Source organism: Ranitomeya imitator, chromosome 2 (assembly GCF_032444005.1).
Source record: "Ranitomeya imitator isolate aRanImi1 chromosome 2, aRanImi1.pri, whole genome shotgun sequence".
NCBI lineage: Eukaryota > Metazoa > Chordata > Amphibia > Anura > Dendrobatidae > Ranitomeya > Ranitomeya imitator.
The window spans coordinates 308,143,549-308,159,576 of record NC_091283.1 but is presented as its reverse complement, the minus strand read 5'-3'; the positions used below and the strand labels follow the sequence as shown (position 1 = coordinate 308,159,576).

The window sequence follows — 16,028 nt, the reverse complement described above, 5'->3', positions numbered from 1 at the left end:
ACTACATACAGCAGGTAACCAAAATCACATTTCCTGTGTACTGGCTGCTATACAGTTAATCACACTCTATAGAATATTACATAGCAAGAACAGGGATAATGATCTTACTGGATAAACTTAACCGGAATGGCAAGTAAGTGAGGTAGTTCGAACACAACAGAAAAACATGTGTGTCCAGGAAGAACACAGAGTGAAAATGGAGTTTCCCCTTCCCATGATACCTTGGTGAATCCCAGAATGCAACACTCTAATAATTACTGAAAAACACAGGTAATAAATTTAACCACCACTGAGTGGTGCTATAACACAGCAAAACCAAAACTATGGTATTAAACCTTTTTAAAGCTAGGTACGAAACCCTGACCTTCGCTAGAATGGGCAGAACAATAGTTGTCATATGTCTGTGTGTCCCATGTGAGGGAATACATCATTTATATATAGGACTTGTGGTCTATGCATTTTGGAGCGGTGATGGCCCTCAATATACTATTGTATATATGTACTGACCCAGACCTATGAATATTTTAGAGGAACTCCCCAGATATCGTTTTTTTACCTGCATAGACTCTATGGCTCCAGCATTACATGCATTGTAGGCTGTTGATAGGTTCTACTGGATAATTATGCATGGGATTTGGCGCTGTCAGGCAGTAATTTTGGACATGTGCTCCTTTTTACTTATATGGATTTTATGTATTTGTATTTTGTGTTCTTCAGATACTCCAGTATAGCATCCCTTAGAATGCCCTCCAGGATTTTACCCACAGTAGAGGTTAAGCTTACTGGCCTATAATTTCCGAGTTCAGTTTTTGTCCCCTTTTTGAATATTGGCACCACATTTGCTATACGCCAGTCCTGTGGTACAGACCCTGTTATTATGGAGTCTTTAAAGATTAAAAATAATGGTCTATCAATGACTGTACTTAATTCCTGCAGTACTTGGGGGTGTATCCCATCCGGGCCCGGAGACTTGGTAATTTTAGTGATTTTTAGACGCTGCCGTACTTCCTGCTGGGTTAAGCAGGTGACACTGAGGGTATGTGCATACGTTCAGGTTTTTTTTTTCGCGATAAAAATGCAATAAAAACTCATTAAAAGCGAAAACATTATGCATCCTATTATTTAGGATGCATTCTCCAATTTTTGTGCACATGATGCGTTTTTTTTCCACGAAAAAAACGCATCGGGGTAAAAAAAGCAGCATGTTCATTAATTTTGCGTTTTTTTCACGTTTTTCCCGCTATTCTATGCATTTGGAAAAAAACACAAAAAAAAACACATCAAAAACGCTTAAAAAACGCACAAAAATGCATCAAAACCACGAAAAAAGCATGAAAAAAACGCATGCGTATTTCTGGCAGAAATGTCCGTTTTTTGTCAGGAAAATTTCTGCCAGAAATCCTGACGTGTGCACATAGCCTTAATGGGGAATTTTTGTTATCACTGATCATATTGTCTGCCATGGGATTTTCTTGTGTAAATACTGATGAAAAAATTCATTTAGCATATTGGCTTTTTCCTCATCCTCATCCACCATTTCACCCAGACTATTTTTAAGGGGGCCAACACTATCATATTTTAGTTTCTTACTATTTATGCAGTGAAAGAATATTTTGGGATTATTTTTACTCTCTCTGGCAATGAGTCTCTCTGTCTCAATCTTTGCTGCCTTGATTTGCTTTTACAGAATTTATTTAATTTTCTGTATTTATTTAATGCCTCCTCACTACCTACTTCCTTTAATTCTCTAAATGCTTTCTTTTTGTCACTTACTGTGCCCCTTACAGCTCTATTTAGCCATATTGGTTTCCTCCTATTTCTAGTATGTTTATTCCCATACGGTATGTACTGTGCACAGGTCCTATCCAGGATGCTAATAAACGTCTCCCATTTACTTTGTGTATTTTTATGTCTCGGGATATCGGCCCAGTTAATTACACCAAGATCCTCTCTCATCCGTTGGAAATTTGCCCTCCTGAAGTTTATTGTCCTTGTAACCCCTCTATTACACATCTTTTTAAAGGATACATGAAAACTTATTATTTTGTGATCGCTATTACCCATGTGACCCCCAACCCTTATATTTGATATGCGGTCTGGCCTGTTGGTTAATATTAGGTCTAGCAGTGTCCCCCTCCTTGTTGGGTCCTGAACCAGTTGTGAAAGGTAATTGTCTCTCATAGTTGTCAGACACTGATTACCTTTGCTGGAACTGCAGGTTTCTGTTCCCCAATCTATTTCAGGGTAGTTGAAGTCCCCCATAATAATGACTTCTCCTTGAGTCACAGCTTCATCTATTTGCTTTACGAGGATATTCTCCATTGCTTCCATTATTTTTGGAGACTTATAACAAACTCCTATCAGTAATTTATTATTTTTCCCCCTTGCCTTATCTCCACCCACAAGGACTCTACATTTTCATTAGATTCACCTATAATATCACGCAGGATGGGTTTTAAGGACGATTTTACATATAGACACACCCCTCCCCCTCGCTTATCTGTACGGTCATTTCTGAACAGGCTATAGCCCTGCAAGTTAACAGCCCAGTCAGGGCTCTCATCCAGCCATGTCTCAGATATCCTCACCATGTCATAATTATGCTCCAACAACATTAGTTCTAATTCGTCCATTTTGTTGGCGAGGCTTCTGGCATTAGTATACATGCACTTGATGATCCTCTCTGTACCTCTATTCTTTCTTAAATTATTAACTGTTCTAACCCCACCCCCCATGCCACTGCCACCCCCATCTTCCTTATTTGTGCCCAGGTCTCTATCTGCACTATCTTCCCCTCCTATAAATTGAATACCCTCCCCCCCAATCCCTAGTTTAAACACTCCTCCAACCTTCTAGCCATTTTCTCCCCCAGCACAGCTGCACCTTCCCCATTGAGGTGCAGCCCGTCCCTAGCGTAGAGCCTGTAGCCAACTGAGAAGTCAGCCCAGTTCTGCAGGAACCCAAACCCCTCCTTCCTACACCAATTCTTGAGCCACTTATTAACCTCCCTAATCTCCCGTTGCCTCTCTGGCGTGGCACGTGGTACAGACAGTATTTTGGAAAATACCACGTTGGAGGTCCTTGCTTTCAGCTGGCAGCCTAAGTCCCTGAAATCGTTTTTAAGGACCTTCCACCTACTTCTAACTTTGTCATTTGTGCCAATGTGCACCATGACCGCTGGGTCCTCACCAGCCCCTCCCAGTAATCTGTCCACCCAATCAGCGATGTGTCAGACTCGAGCGCCAGGTAGGCAGCACACCATTCGATGATCCCTGTCTTTGTGACAGATTGTCCTTTCTGTTCCCCTAATAATTGAGTCTGGCCTACCCTGCTCTCCTATTTCCTCCCTTACTGGATCATACACTCCTCCGGCTTTCAGAGGACATGCCTGACTGTAGCAGTGCTCCCCCTGTACTGGCACCCCCCTCATCTGCCAACTTAGCAAACTTATTGGGGTGTGCCAGATCAGCACTAGCCTCCCTGGCACTCTTCCCTCTACCCGGCCTTCTGTCACCCAGCTTGCTGCTCCACTGTCCTGCAGCTCCATCCTACCATCCCCCCCTCATCTATCCCATTGAGCGTCTGCTCTGTGAGCAGAAGACTCCTCTCCATATTGTCAATGGATCTCAGTGTTGCCAGCTGCACATTTAGATTCAGAATCTGGACTTCCAAATGCTCAACGTGCTCACATCTCGCACAGCAGTATTCACCCTCGACCGGCTGCTCAAGGATTGCATACATGTGGCAAGATTATTATTATTAATTTATATAGCACCATTAATTCCATGGTGCTGTACATGAGAAAGGGGTTACATACTGGGTTATAGATATCGTTTACAGTAAACAGGTTTACAGTGACAAACTGGTACATAAGGGAGAGGAGCCCTCCATCCTATTAACAAAAACCCCTCAGCGACTGGAGAGGTGCATGGCCGTATATGACCCTTAGGGCTGCTTTCCACTTGCGAGATACACATCCGTGTCTCGCATGTGGAAACGAAGCTCTGGCGCCGGCAATCCAGAGCAGAGTGGGCGGCTGCATAGCAACACATTGAGCCGCACGCTCCGCTCTGGATTGCCGGCGCCAGAGCTTCGTTTCCACATGCGAGACACGGATGTTTATCTCGCAAGTGGAAAACAGCCCTTAGCCGGACACTGGGAGGGGTTAAATAAACAAGATTTCGGCATTTTAGCTACTGGTATGGAGTCGATAGCACAATCATATGCCGCCATATAGTAGACGTCCGGTAACTGGCGATAATTCCCTCATGTGTGGGGTCTATTTGTCTCCAGAGAAATCACACGTTACATTCCACACATAACACTGTGTAGAAAAGGCGGCGCGGGGTAATTGTGCCAGTAGTGAGGGGAAATAATGGCGGAAACGTCACTGACTGAGGAGAAGATTCCATGTAGGGTCTACACTGCGGATATCATACACTGAGGCCCCTGATCATGTGACCCCTGACTCCTCCCTCCTGTGACCTCATCACAGGTCCTGTGCGCACGGAGCAGCCATATATGTGGAGTGCGGCTCTGCAGGTGGAGGTAGGTTGAGATTCCCCATTACTGAGCGCGGGGGACATTAACTCCTTCTGCACTGTGACTCTTTTGGGGTTGTTGTTGCCTCTTTATAAGAATCATAACGTTTTTGTTCTGTTTCCTGTAATAGATACATACGACCCAACTATGGAAGACAGGAAGTGAGGGAACGGATTGTTCTCCTAGTACAGGGCCCCTTTCTTGGCCCCCACACAGTGTAATGCCCCCATTATGCCCCTGTAAGCAGGGTTCTGCCCCACAACCAGCTGCCTCGGGCACTTTACCATGAGCTGGTACCTCAGATTCTTCCCCGCACTCCTGTTGTGAATTCTGTGGCCAAGCTCCCTCCTGTGGTCGTGAGTGGTACTGCGGCTGGTTCTGTCTATAAGCTTCCTTTGGTGGATGAGAGTGGTACTGCGGCTTCTGAGTTTCCTTCCTCAGGTGATGAGGTTAAGTCGTTAGGTGCTGCTCTATTTAACTCCACCTGGTGCTTTGATCCTGGCCTCCAGTCAATGTTCTAGTATTGGTCTTGCTTCCTCCTGGATCGTTCCTGTGGCCTGTCTATCCTGCATAAGCTAAGTTCTGCTTGTGTTATTTTTGTTTGCTATATTTTCTTTCCAGCTTGCTATATTGGTTTTTCTTGCTTGCTGGAAGCTCTGAGACGCAGAGGGAGCACCTCCGTACCGTTAGTCGGTGCGGAGGGTCTTTTTGCCCCTCTGCGTGGTTGTTTGTAGGTTTTTGTGTTGACTGCAAAGCTATCTTTCCTATCCTCGGTCTATTCAGTAAGTCGGGCCTCACTTTGCTAAATCTATTTCATCTCTGTGTTTGTATTTCATCTTTACTCACAGTCATTATATGTGGGGGGCTGCCTTTTCCTTTGGGGCATTTCTCTGAGGCAAGGTAGGCTTATTTTTCTATCTTCAGGGCTAGTTAGTTTCTCAGGCTGTGCCGAGTTGCATAGGGAGCGTTAGGCGCAATCCACGGCTACCTCTAGTGTGGTGTGATAGGATTAGGGATTGCGGTCAGCAGAGTTTCCACGTCTCAGAGCTCGTCCTATGTTTTTGGTAAATGTCAGGTCACTTTGTGTGCTCTGAACTTCAAAGTCCATTGTGTTTCTGAATTACCTGTTCATAACAGTACTGGAGGCCCAAAGTACTAATGCTTCTCAATAGAGGGAAAAGAGAAGTTCTGAGACCATTTTTTTTTCTTTGCACTGTGTTCTGTCTTTCTTTTCCCCTTTACATCAGGGTGGTTCAGAACACAGGTGTGGACATGGACATTCAGGGTCTGTCCTCTTTGATGGATAATCTCACTATAAGAGTACAGAGCAGTCAAGATTTAGTGGTTCGGAATCCTGTGTTGGAGCCTAGAATTCCTATTCCTGAGTTGTTTTCTGGAGATAGAGCTAAGTTTTTGAATTTTAAAAATAATTGTAAACTATTTCTGGCTTTGAAACCCCGCTCCTCTGGTGACCCAGTTCAACAAGTTAAAATCATTATTTCTTTATTACGTGGCGACCCTCAAGACTGGGCATTTTCCCTTGCGCCAGGAGATCCTGCATTATGTAATATTGATGCGTTTTTTCTGGCGCTCAGATTGCTTTACGACGAACCTAATTCAGTGGATCAGGCAGAGAAAAATTTGCTGGCTCTGTGTCAGGGTCAGGATGAGATAGAGATTTATTGTCAGAAGTTTAGAAAGTGGTCCGTGCTCACTCAATGGAATGAATGTCCGCTGGCAGCTATTTTCAGAAAGGGTCTCTCTGAAGCCCTTAAGGATGTCATGGTGGGATTTCCTATGCCTGCTGGTCTGAATGAGTCTATGTCTTTGGCCATTCAGATCGGTCGACGCTTGCGTGAGCGTAAATCTGTGCACCATTTGGCGGTATTATCTGAGCATAAACCTGAGCCTATGCAGTGCGATAGGACGTTGACCAGAGCTGAAAGGCAAGAACACAGACGTCAGAATGGGCTGTGTTTCTACTGTGGTGATTCCACTCATGCTATCTCCGATTGTCCTAAGCGCACTAAGCGGTTCGCCAGGTCCGCCACCATTAGTACGGTACAGTCGAAATTTCTTTTGTCCGTTACTTTGATCTGCTCTTTGTCTTCCTATTCTGTCATGGCATTTGTGGATTCAGGCGCTGCCCTGAATTTGATGGACTTGGAGTTTGCTAGGCGCTGTGGGTTTGTCTTGGAGCCCTTGCAGTGTCTTATTCCATTGAGAGGAATTGATGCTACGCCTTTGGCCAAGAATAAGCCTCAGTATTGGACCCAGCTGACCATGTGCATGGCTCCTGCGCACCAGGAGGATATTCGCTTTCTGGTGTTGCATAATCTGCATGATGTGGTCGTGTTGGGGTTGCCATGGCTACAAGTCCATAACCCAGTATTAGATTGGAAATCAATGTCTGTGTCCAGCTGGGGTTTTCAGGGGGTACATGGTGATGCTCCATTTCTGTCTATCTCATCATCCACCCCTTCTGAGGTCCCAGAGTTCTTGTCTGATTACCGGGATGTATTCGATGAGCCCAAGTCCAATGCCCTACCTCCGCATAGGGATTGTGATTGTGCTATCGATTTGATTCCTGGTAGTAAGTTTCCTAAGGGTCGACTGTTTAATTTATCTGTACCTGAGCACGCCGCTATGCGGAGTTACGTGAAGGAGTCTTTGGAGAAGGGTCATATTCGCCCGTCGTCGTCGCCATTGGGAGCGGGGTTCTTTTTTGTGGCCAAGAAGGATGGTTCGCTGAGACCTTGTATTGATTACCGCCTTCTAAATAAAATTACGGTCAAATTTCAGCACCCCTTGCCGCTGCTGTCTGATTTGTTTGCTCGGATTAAGGGGGCTAGTTGGTTCACCAAGATAGATCTTCGTGGTGCGTATAATCTTGTGCGTATTAAACGGGGCGATGAATGGAAAACAGCATTTAATACGCCCGAAGGCCATTTTGAGTACCTGGTTATGCCATTCGGGCTTTCTAATGCTCCATCAGTGTTTCAGTCCTTTATGCATGACATCTTCCGAGAGTACCTGGATAAATTCCTGATTGTATACTTCGATGATATTTTGGTCTTCTCGGATGATTGGGAGTCTCATGTGAAGCAGGTCAGAATGGTGTTCCAGGTCCTGCGTGCTAATTCTTTGTTTGTGAAGGGGTCAAAGTGTCTCTTTGGTGTTCAGAAGGTTTCATTTTTGGGGTTCATTTTTTCTCCTTCTACTATCGAGATGGACCCTGTTAAAGTTAAGGCCATTTTTGATTGGACTCAGCCAACATCTCTGAAGAGTCTGCAGAAGTTCCTGGGCTTTGCTAATTTTTATCGTCGCTTCATCAATAATTTTTCTAGTATTGCTAAACCGTTGACTGATTTAACCAAGAAGGGTGCTGATGTGGTCAATTGGTCTTCTGCTGCTGTGGAAGCTTTTCAGGAGCTGAAGCGTCATTTTTCATCTGCCCCTGTGTTGTGCCAACCAGATGTTTTGCTTCCGTTCCAGGTCGAGGTTGATGCTTCTGAAATTGGAGCAGGGGCTGTTTTGTTGCAGAGAAGTTCTGATTGCTCGGCGATGAAACCATGCGCCTTCTTTTCCAGGAAATTTTCGCCTGCTGAGCGAAATTATGATGTTGGCAATCGAGAGTTGCTAGCCATGAAGTGGGCATTCGAGGAGTGGCGTCATTGGCTTGAAGGAGCTAAGCATCGCGTGGTGGTCTTGACTGATCACAAAAACTTGACTTATCTCGAGTCTGCCAAACGGTTGGATCCTAGACAGGCTCGTTGGTTGCTGTTTTTCTCCCGTTTTGACTTTGTGGTTTCGTACCTTCCGGGCTCTAAAAATGTGAAGGCGGATGCCCTGTCTAGGAGTTTTGTGCCCGATTCTCCGGGTTTGTCTGAGCCGGCGGGTATTCTCAAAGAGGGGGTAATTTTATCTGCCATCTCCCCTGATTTGCGGCGGGTGCTGCAAAAATTTCAGGCTAATAGACCTGACCGTTGCCCAGCGGAGAAACTGTTTGTCCCTGATAGGTGGACGAATAAAGTTATCTCTGAGGTTCATTGTTCGGTGTTGGCTGGTCATCCTGGAATCTTTGGTACCAGAGATTTGGTGGCTAGATCCTTTTGGTGGCCGTCTCTGTCGCGGGATGTGCGTTCTTTTGTGCAGTCCTGTGGGATTTGTGCTCGGGCTAAGCCCTGCTGTTCTCGTGCCAGTGGGTTGCTTTTGCCCTTGCCGGTCCCGAAGAGGCCTTGGACACATATCTCTATGGATTTTATTTCGGATCTCCCCGTCTCTCAAAGAATGTCGGTCATTTGGGTGGTGTGTGATCGCTTCTCTAAGATGGTCCATTTGGTGCCCTTGTCTAAATTGCCTTCTTCCTCTGATTTGGTGCCATTGTTTTTTCAGCATGTGGTTCGTTTACATGGCATTCCAGAGAACATCGTTTCTGACAGAGGTTCCCAGTTTGTTTCGAGGTTTTGGCGAGCCTTTTGTGCTAGAATGGGCATTGATTTGTCTTTTTCCTCGGCTTTCCATCCTCAGACAAATGGCCAGACTGAACGAACCAATCAGACCTTGGAAACATATCTGAGATGCTTTGTTTCTGCTGATCAGGATGATTGGGTGTCCTTTTTGCCTTTGGCTGAGTTCGCCCTTAATAATCGGGCCAGCTCAGCTACTTTGGTTTTGCCGTTTTTCTGCAATTCTGGGTTCCACCCTCGTTTCTCTTCAGGGCAGGTTGAGTCTTCGGACTGTCCTGGTGTGGATACTGTGGTGGATAGGTTGCAGCAGATTTGGACTCATGTAGTGGACAATTTGACTTTGTCCCAGGAGAAGGCTCAACGTTTTGCTAACCGCAGGCGCTGTGTGGGTCCCCGACTTCGTGTTGGCGATTTGGTTTGGTTGTCATCTCGTTATATTCCTATGAAGGTTTCCTCTCCTAAATTTAAGCCTCGTTTGATTGGTCCATATAGGATTTCTGAGGTTCTTAATCCTGTGTCTTTTCGTTTGACTCTTCCGGCTTCTTTTTCCATCCATAACGTGTTCCATAGGTCATTGTTGTGGAGATACGTGGCACTTGTGGTTCCATCTATTGATCCTCCTGCTCCGGTTTTCGTTGAAAGGGAATTGGAGTATATTGTGGAGAAGATTTTGGATTCTCGTGTTTCGAGACGGAAACTCCAGTATCTGGTTAAGTGGAAAGGTTATGGTCAGGAAGATAATTCCTGGGTCTTTGCCTCTGATGTCCATGCTGCCGATCTGGTTCGTGCCTTTCATGTGGCTCATCCTGGTCGGCCTGGGGGCTCTGGTGAGGGTTCGGTGACCCCTCCTCAAGGGGGGGGTACTGTTGTGAATTCTGTGGCCAAGCTCCCTCCTGTGGTCGTGAGTGGTACTGCGGCTGGTTCTGTCTATAAGCTTCCTTTGGTGGATGAGAGTGGTACTGCGGCTTCTGAGTTTCCTTCCTCAGGTGATGAGGTTAAGTCGTTAGGTGCTGCTCTATTTAACTCCACCTGGTGCTTTGATCCTGGCCTCCAGTCAATGTTCTAGTATTGGTCTTGCTTCCTCCTGGATCGTTCCTGTGGCCTGTCTATCCTGCATAAGCTAAGTTCTGCTTGTGTTATTTTTGTTTGCTATATTTTCTTTCCAGCTTGCTATATTGGTTTTTCTTGCTTGCTGGAAGCTCTGAGATGCAGAGGGAGCACCTCCGTACCGTTAGTCGGTGCGGAGGGTCTTTTTGCCCCTCTGCGTGGTTGTTTGTAGGTTTTTGTGTTGACTGCAAAGCTATCTTTCCTATCCTCGGTCTATTCAGTAAGTCGGGCCTCACTTTGCTAAATCTATTTCATCTCTGTGTTTGTATTTCATCTTTACTCACAGTCATTATATGTGGGGGGCTGCCTTTTCCTTTGGGGCATTTCTCTGAGGCAAGGTAGGCTTATTTTTCTATCTTCAGGGCTAGTTAGTTTCTCAGGCTGTGCCGAGTTGCATAGGGAGCGTTAGGCGCAATCCACGGCTACCTCTAGTGTGGTGTGATAGGATTAGGGATTGCGGTCAGCAGAGTTTCCACGTCTCAGAGCTCGTCCTATGTTTTTGGTAAATGTCAGGTCACTTTGTGTGCTCTGAACTTCAAGGTCCATTGTGGTTCTGAATTACCTGTTCGTAACACACTCCTTTCCTTGGCGCCAAATCTGTTCTGCCTTTGGGGCTCTGGCCTTTATAATATCAGTAACCTGCATCATCAAGGTCTCCTGACCAGGTGCACCATCTAGACCCTTCCTGAAACCTCCCTCTTCCCATTGATTTCACATGGTCCCATCTGGACGGCAGATAGCAGTCTTTGTACAAATGCAGCACAGCCCTGAGGAGTCTTTTTTATGACACTCCTTTTTACACCCTTTATGCAATATATATGATGCCGCTCACACAGTATAATGTTTCCACAGTACTGGCATCTCTTGTAAAAAAGGTATTTTCACAGTACCGCCATACCCCCACACACAGTATAATGTTCCTACAGTACCTCCATACCCCCACACACAGTATAATGTTCCTACAGTACCTCCATACCCCCACACACAGTATAATCTTCTCATAGTACCGCCATACCCCCACACACAGTATAATGTTCCTACAGTACCTCCATACCCCCACACACAGTATAATGTTCCTACAGTACCGCCATCCCACCACACACAGTATAATCTTCTCATAGTACTGCAATACCCACACACACAGTATAATGTTCCCACAGTACCTCCATACCCCCACACACAGTATAATGTTCCTACAGTACCTCCATCCCATCAAACACAGTATAATCTTTTCATAGTACCGCCATACCCCAACAAACAGTATAATGTTCCTACAGTACCTCCATCCCACCACACACAGTATAATCTTCTCATAGTACCGCCATACCCCCACACACAGTATAATGTTCCCACAGTACCTCCATACCCCCACACACAGTATAATGTTCCTACAGTACTTAAATCCCATCAAACACAGTATAATCTTTTCATAGTACCGCCATACCCCCACACACAGTATAATGATCCTACAGTACCTCCATCCCACCACACACAGTATAATCTTCTCATAGTACCACCATACTCCCACACACAGTATAATGTTCTTGCAGTACCGCTATACCCCCACACACAGTATAATGTTCCCACAGTACCTCCATCCCACCACACACAGTATAATCTTCTCATAGTACCGCCATACTCCCACACACAGTATAATGTTTTTACAGTACCGCTATACCCCCACACACAGTATAATGTTCCTACAGTACCTCCATCCCACCACACACAATATAATCTTCACATAGTACCGCCATACCCCCACACACAGCATAATGTTCTCACAGTACCGCTATACCCCCACGCACAGTATAATCTTCTCATAGTACCACCATACCCCCACACACAGTATAATGTTCCTACAGTACCTCCATCCCACCACACACAGTATAATCTTCTCATAGTACTGCCATACCCCCCACACACAGTATAATGTTCCTACAGTACCACTATACCCCAACACACAGTATACTCTTTTCACAGTGCCATCATCCCACCACACACAGCATAATGTTCCTACAGTACCATTATCCCACCACACACAGTATAATCTTCCCACAGTACCGCCATACCCCAACACACAGTATAATGTCCCCACAGTACTGCTATCCCCCCACTTTCTAATGCTCCCTACATGCATAATATGGTATCATCCACCTCACGGACTACCTCTGAACACCGACAATTAATATAATACTCACTTAGCCTCATTCTTGGTGCAAATACTAATGAACCCAGGATCTATGAGATATTTACCATACACTAGTTGGCAGGAGTGTGTCATCCATAAAGGTAGCTCACTTGGTTACTAGGATGCCTATGAATTGACAGGGCTCGGTGGGGTGTGGTATTGGTTACCCTCTCCTTTCCATCATCACAATTTCAGCGATATCCACATTCCCATGACGGTGATACCGCTGAATAGATTAGTGAATCAGGGAGTGAAAAGCTCGTGATCCACCATTCAGCCTTCGCCTGTGAGTCTAAGACTCCGTGCACTGCAGGCACAATGATGTCACTATATCACACCTGTAGTATGGAGTCTCAGTACTCAGAGCGCACAGACCAGAGCAGCGCACCTCAGAAACTGGGTTGGCTGAGTAGTGTGTGTTTTTTTTTAAATATCAGGAATTATAGGGACATCAAATTAACCCCTTCCCGACTTGTGACACAGCGTATGCGTCATGAAAGTCGGTGCCAATCCGACCTGTGACGCATATGCTGCGTCATAGAATGATCGCGTTCCTGCAGGTCGGGTGAAAGGGTTAATTCCAATTTCACCCAACCTACAGGAAAAGGGGGAGTGGTACTTCAGCCCAGGGGGGTGGCTTTGGCCCCACGTGGCTACGATTGCTCTGATTGGCTGTTGAAAGTGAAACAGCCAATTAGTGCAATTTGTAATATTTCACCAATGGAACTTGGTGAAATATTGCAATCCAGCCATGGCCAATGCTGCAATATCATCGGCCACGGCTGAGACCCCGAACTGACCCCGCCACTGTCTGACAGCGGCGATCTGCGGCCGCTGTCATTCTTTCCTACCCCTCCGTTCTGTCCTCCGCACCCTCCTCTCCCCTCCGTCCTGTCCGGTGCCATCCCCCCCCCCGCTGTCCGATCCCGCACCTCCGGAGTTCCGGGGTCCCTCCCGGTGTCCGTCCGGCTTCTAGTATGGGTGCTGCCATCTTCCAAAATGGCGGGCGCATGCGCGTACAGTACGCCCGCCGAATCTGCCGGCCTGCAGATTTGTTCATTCATTTTGATCACATCACTGTGATCAAAATAAAAAAAAAATAGTAAATAGCCCCCCCCCCCCGTTTATCACCCCTACAGGTAGGGAACATCAAAAAATAAACAAAATATATTTTTTTTCCACTAGGGTTAGAATTAGGATTAGGGTTAGAATTAGGTTTGACGTTAGGATTAGGGTTAGAATTAGGGTTAGGGTTAGAATTAGGGTTAGGGTTGGAATTAGGGTATGTGCGCACAGTGTGGATTTGGCTGAGGATTGGCAGCAGTTTTCCATGCGGTGTACAGTACCATGTAAACCTATGGAAAACCAAATCCGCTGAGTTATATTTTCCACAGCATGTCAATTCTTTGTGCGGATTTCACAGCGTTTTACACCTTCTCCTCAATAGGATTCTGCAGGTGTAAAACCGCAGGTGAAATCCGCACAAAAAACGCAGGAAATCCGCGGTAAATCCACAGGTCAAAAACGGTGCGGAAAAATCCGCACACAAATCTGCAACGTGGGCACATAGCTTTAGGGTTTGGGTTGGAAATAGAGTTAGGGTTGGGATTAGGGTTGGAATTGGAATTAGGGATAAGATTAGGGTTAGCGGTGTGTTGGGGTTAGGGTTAGGCTTGTGGTTAGGGTTAGGGTTGGGATTAGGGCTAGGGGTGTGTTGGGGTTAGAGTTGCGGTTAGGGTTATGGTTGGGATTAAGTTTAGGCATGTGTTGGGGTTAGTGTTTGAGTTAGAATTGAGGGGTTTCCACTGTGTAGGCACATCAGGGGGTCCCAAACGTGACATGGTACCACCATTGATTCCAGCCAATCTTGCGTTCAAAAAGTCAAATGGTGCTCCCTCCCTCCCGAGCCCCGACGTGTGCCCAAACAGTGGTTTACCCAAACATATGGGGCATAAGCGTACTCAGGAAAAATTGCACAACAATTTTGGGGATCTAATTTCTCCTGTTACCCTTGGGAAAATAAAAAATTGGGGGCTAAATATTTTTGTGGGGAAAAAAATGATTTTGTGTTTTCACGGCTCTGCATTATAAACTTCTGTGAAGCACTTGGGGGTTCAAAGTGCTCACCATACAACTAGATAAGTTCCTTGGGGGGTCTAGTTTCCAAAATGGGGTCACTTGTGGGGGGTTTCTACTGTTTAGGCACATCGGGGCTCTGCAAACGCAACGTGACGCCCGCAGACCATTCCATCAAAGTCTGCATTTCAAAACGTCACTATTTCCCTTCCGAGCCCCGACGTGTGCCCAAATAGTAGTTTACCTCCACATATGGGGTACCATCGAACTCAGGACAAACTGGATAACAACTTTTGGGGTCCAATTTCTCCTGTTACTGTTGAGAAAATAAAAAATTGCGGACTAAAAAATCATTTTTGAGGAAAAAAAAGATTTTTTATTTTCACGGCTCTGCCTTATAAACTTCTGTGAAGCACTTGGGGGTAAAACGTGCTCACCACACATCTAGGTTAGTTCCTAGGGAGGTCTAGTTTCCAAAATGGGGTCACTTGTGGGGGAACTCTAATTTTTAGGCACACGGGTTCTCCAAACGCGACATGGTGTCCGCTAACGATTGGAGCTAATTTTTCATTCAAAAAGTCAAATGGTGCTCCTTCCCTTCCGAGTTTTACCATGCACCCAAACAGTGGTTTACCCCACATATGAGATATCAGTGTACTCAGGAGAAATTGCCCAACAAATTTTAGGATTTAGTTTATCCTTTTGCCTATGTGAAAATGGAAAAATTGAGGCTAAAATAATTTTTTTGTGAAAAAAAAGTACTTTTTCATTTTTATGGATTAATTTGTGAAGCACCTGGGGGTTCAAAGTGCTCACTATGCATCTAAATAAGTTCCTTGGGGGGTCTAGTTTCGAAAATGGGGTCACTTGTGGGAGAGCTCCAATGTTTAGGCACACAGGGGCCCTCCAAACGCAACATGGTGTCCACTGACAATTGGAGCTAATTTTTCATTCAAAAAGTCAAATGGCGCTCCTTCCCTTCAGAGCCTGGCCGTGCACCCAAACAGTGGTTTACCCCCACATATGAGGTATCGGTGTACTCAGGAGAAATTGTCCAACAAATTTTAGGATCCATTTTATCCTCTTGCCCATGTGAAAATGAAAAAATTAAGGCTAAACATTTTGTTTGTGAAAAAAAGTACTTTTTCATTTTACGGATCAATTTATGAAGCACCTGGGGGTTCAAAGTGCTCACTATGCATCTAGATATGTTCCTTGGGTGGTCTAGTTTCCAAAATGGGGTCACTTGTGGGGGAGCTCCAATCTTCAGGCACACAGGGGCTCTCCAAACGCGACTTGGTGTCAGCTAAAGATTGGAGCCAATTTTTAATTAAAAAAAATCAAATGGATGGCGCATGCGCGGACTTTGACTGAGTCGGACATGCTCTGCTGAGCTCCGCGGCCTGATCTGCTGATATTACCCCACAGAGCACCGGAATTGCTACATACCCGCCTGGAACGGACTGCCGCTGCCTCGCGGACCCGTCCAGATTGACATGCCAAAGAAAGGCAGCACGAGTCAGCCGGTAAGCCGCACAATAGCCGACCTCGTGAGCGGTGAAGCAGGCAAGATGGCCGTGCAACTTCCCCCTCATCAACCTCTCCCTCACCGCCTAGTAATGAGGCAAACAACAGCGGCTGAGGGA

At 45.8% G+C, this 16,028-nt stretch overlaps 1 protein-coding gene across 1 annotated transcript in view; it reads left to right on the top strand.

The window, feature by feature from the left end:
• The first annotated feature begins 4,506 nt into the window (after positions 1-4,506).
• The window catches only part of LOC138663373 (oocyte zinc finger protein XlCOF8.4-like), a 101,633-nt gene continuing 90,111 nt past the window's right edge, over positions 4,507-16,028 (top strand). The window contains exon 1 of the mRNA XM_069749553.1: positions 4,507-4,548. Within this exon, the coding sequence (XP_069605654.1) occupies positions 4,522-4,548 (27 nt within the window). The 5' untranslated portion in view covers positions 4,507-4,521. The remainder of the gene's footprint in view (positions 4,549-16,028) is intronic.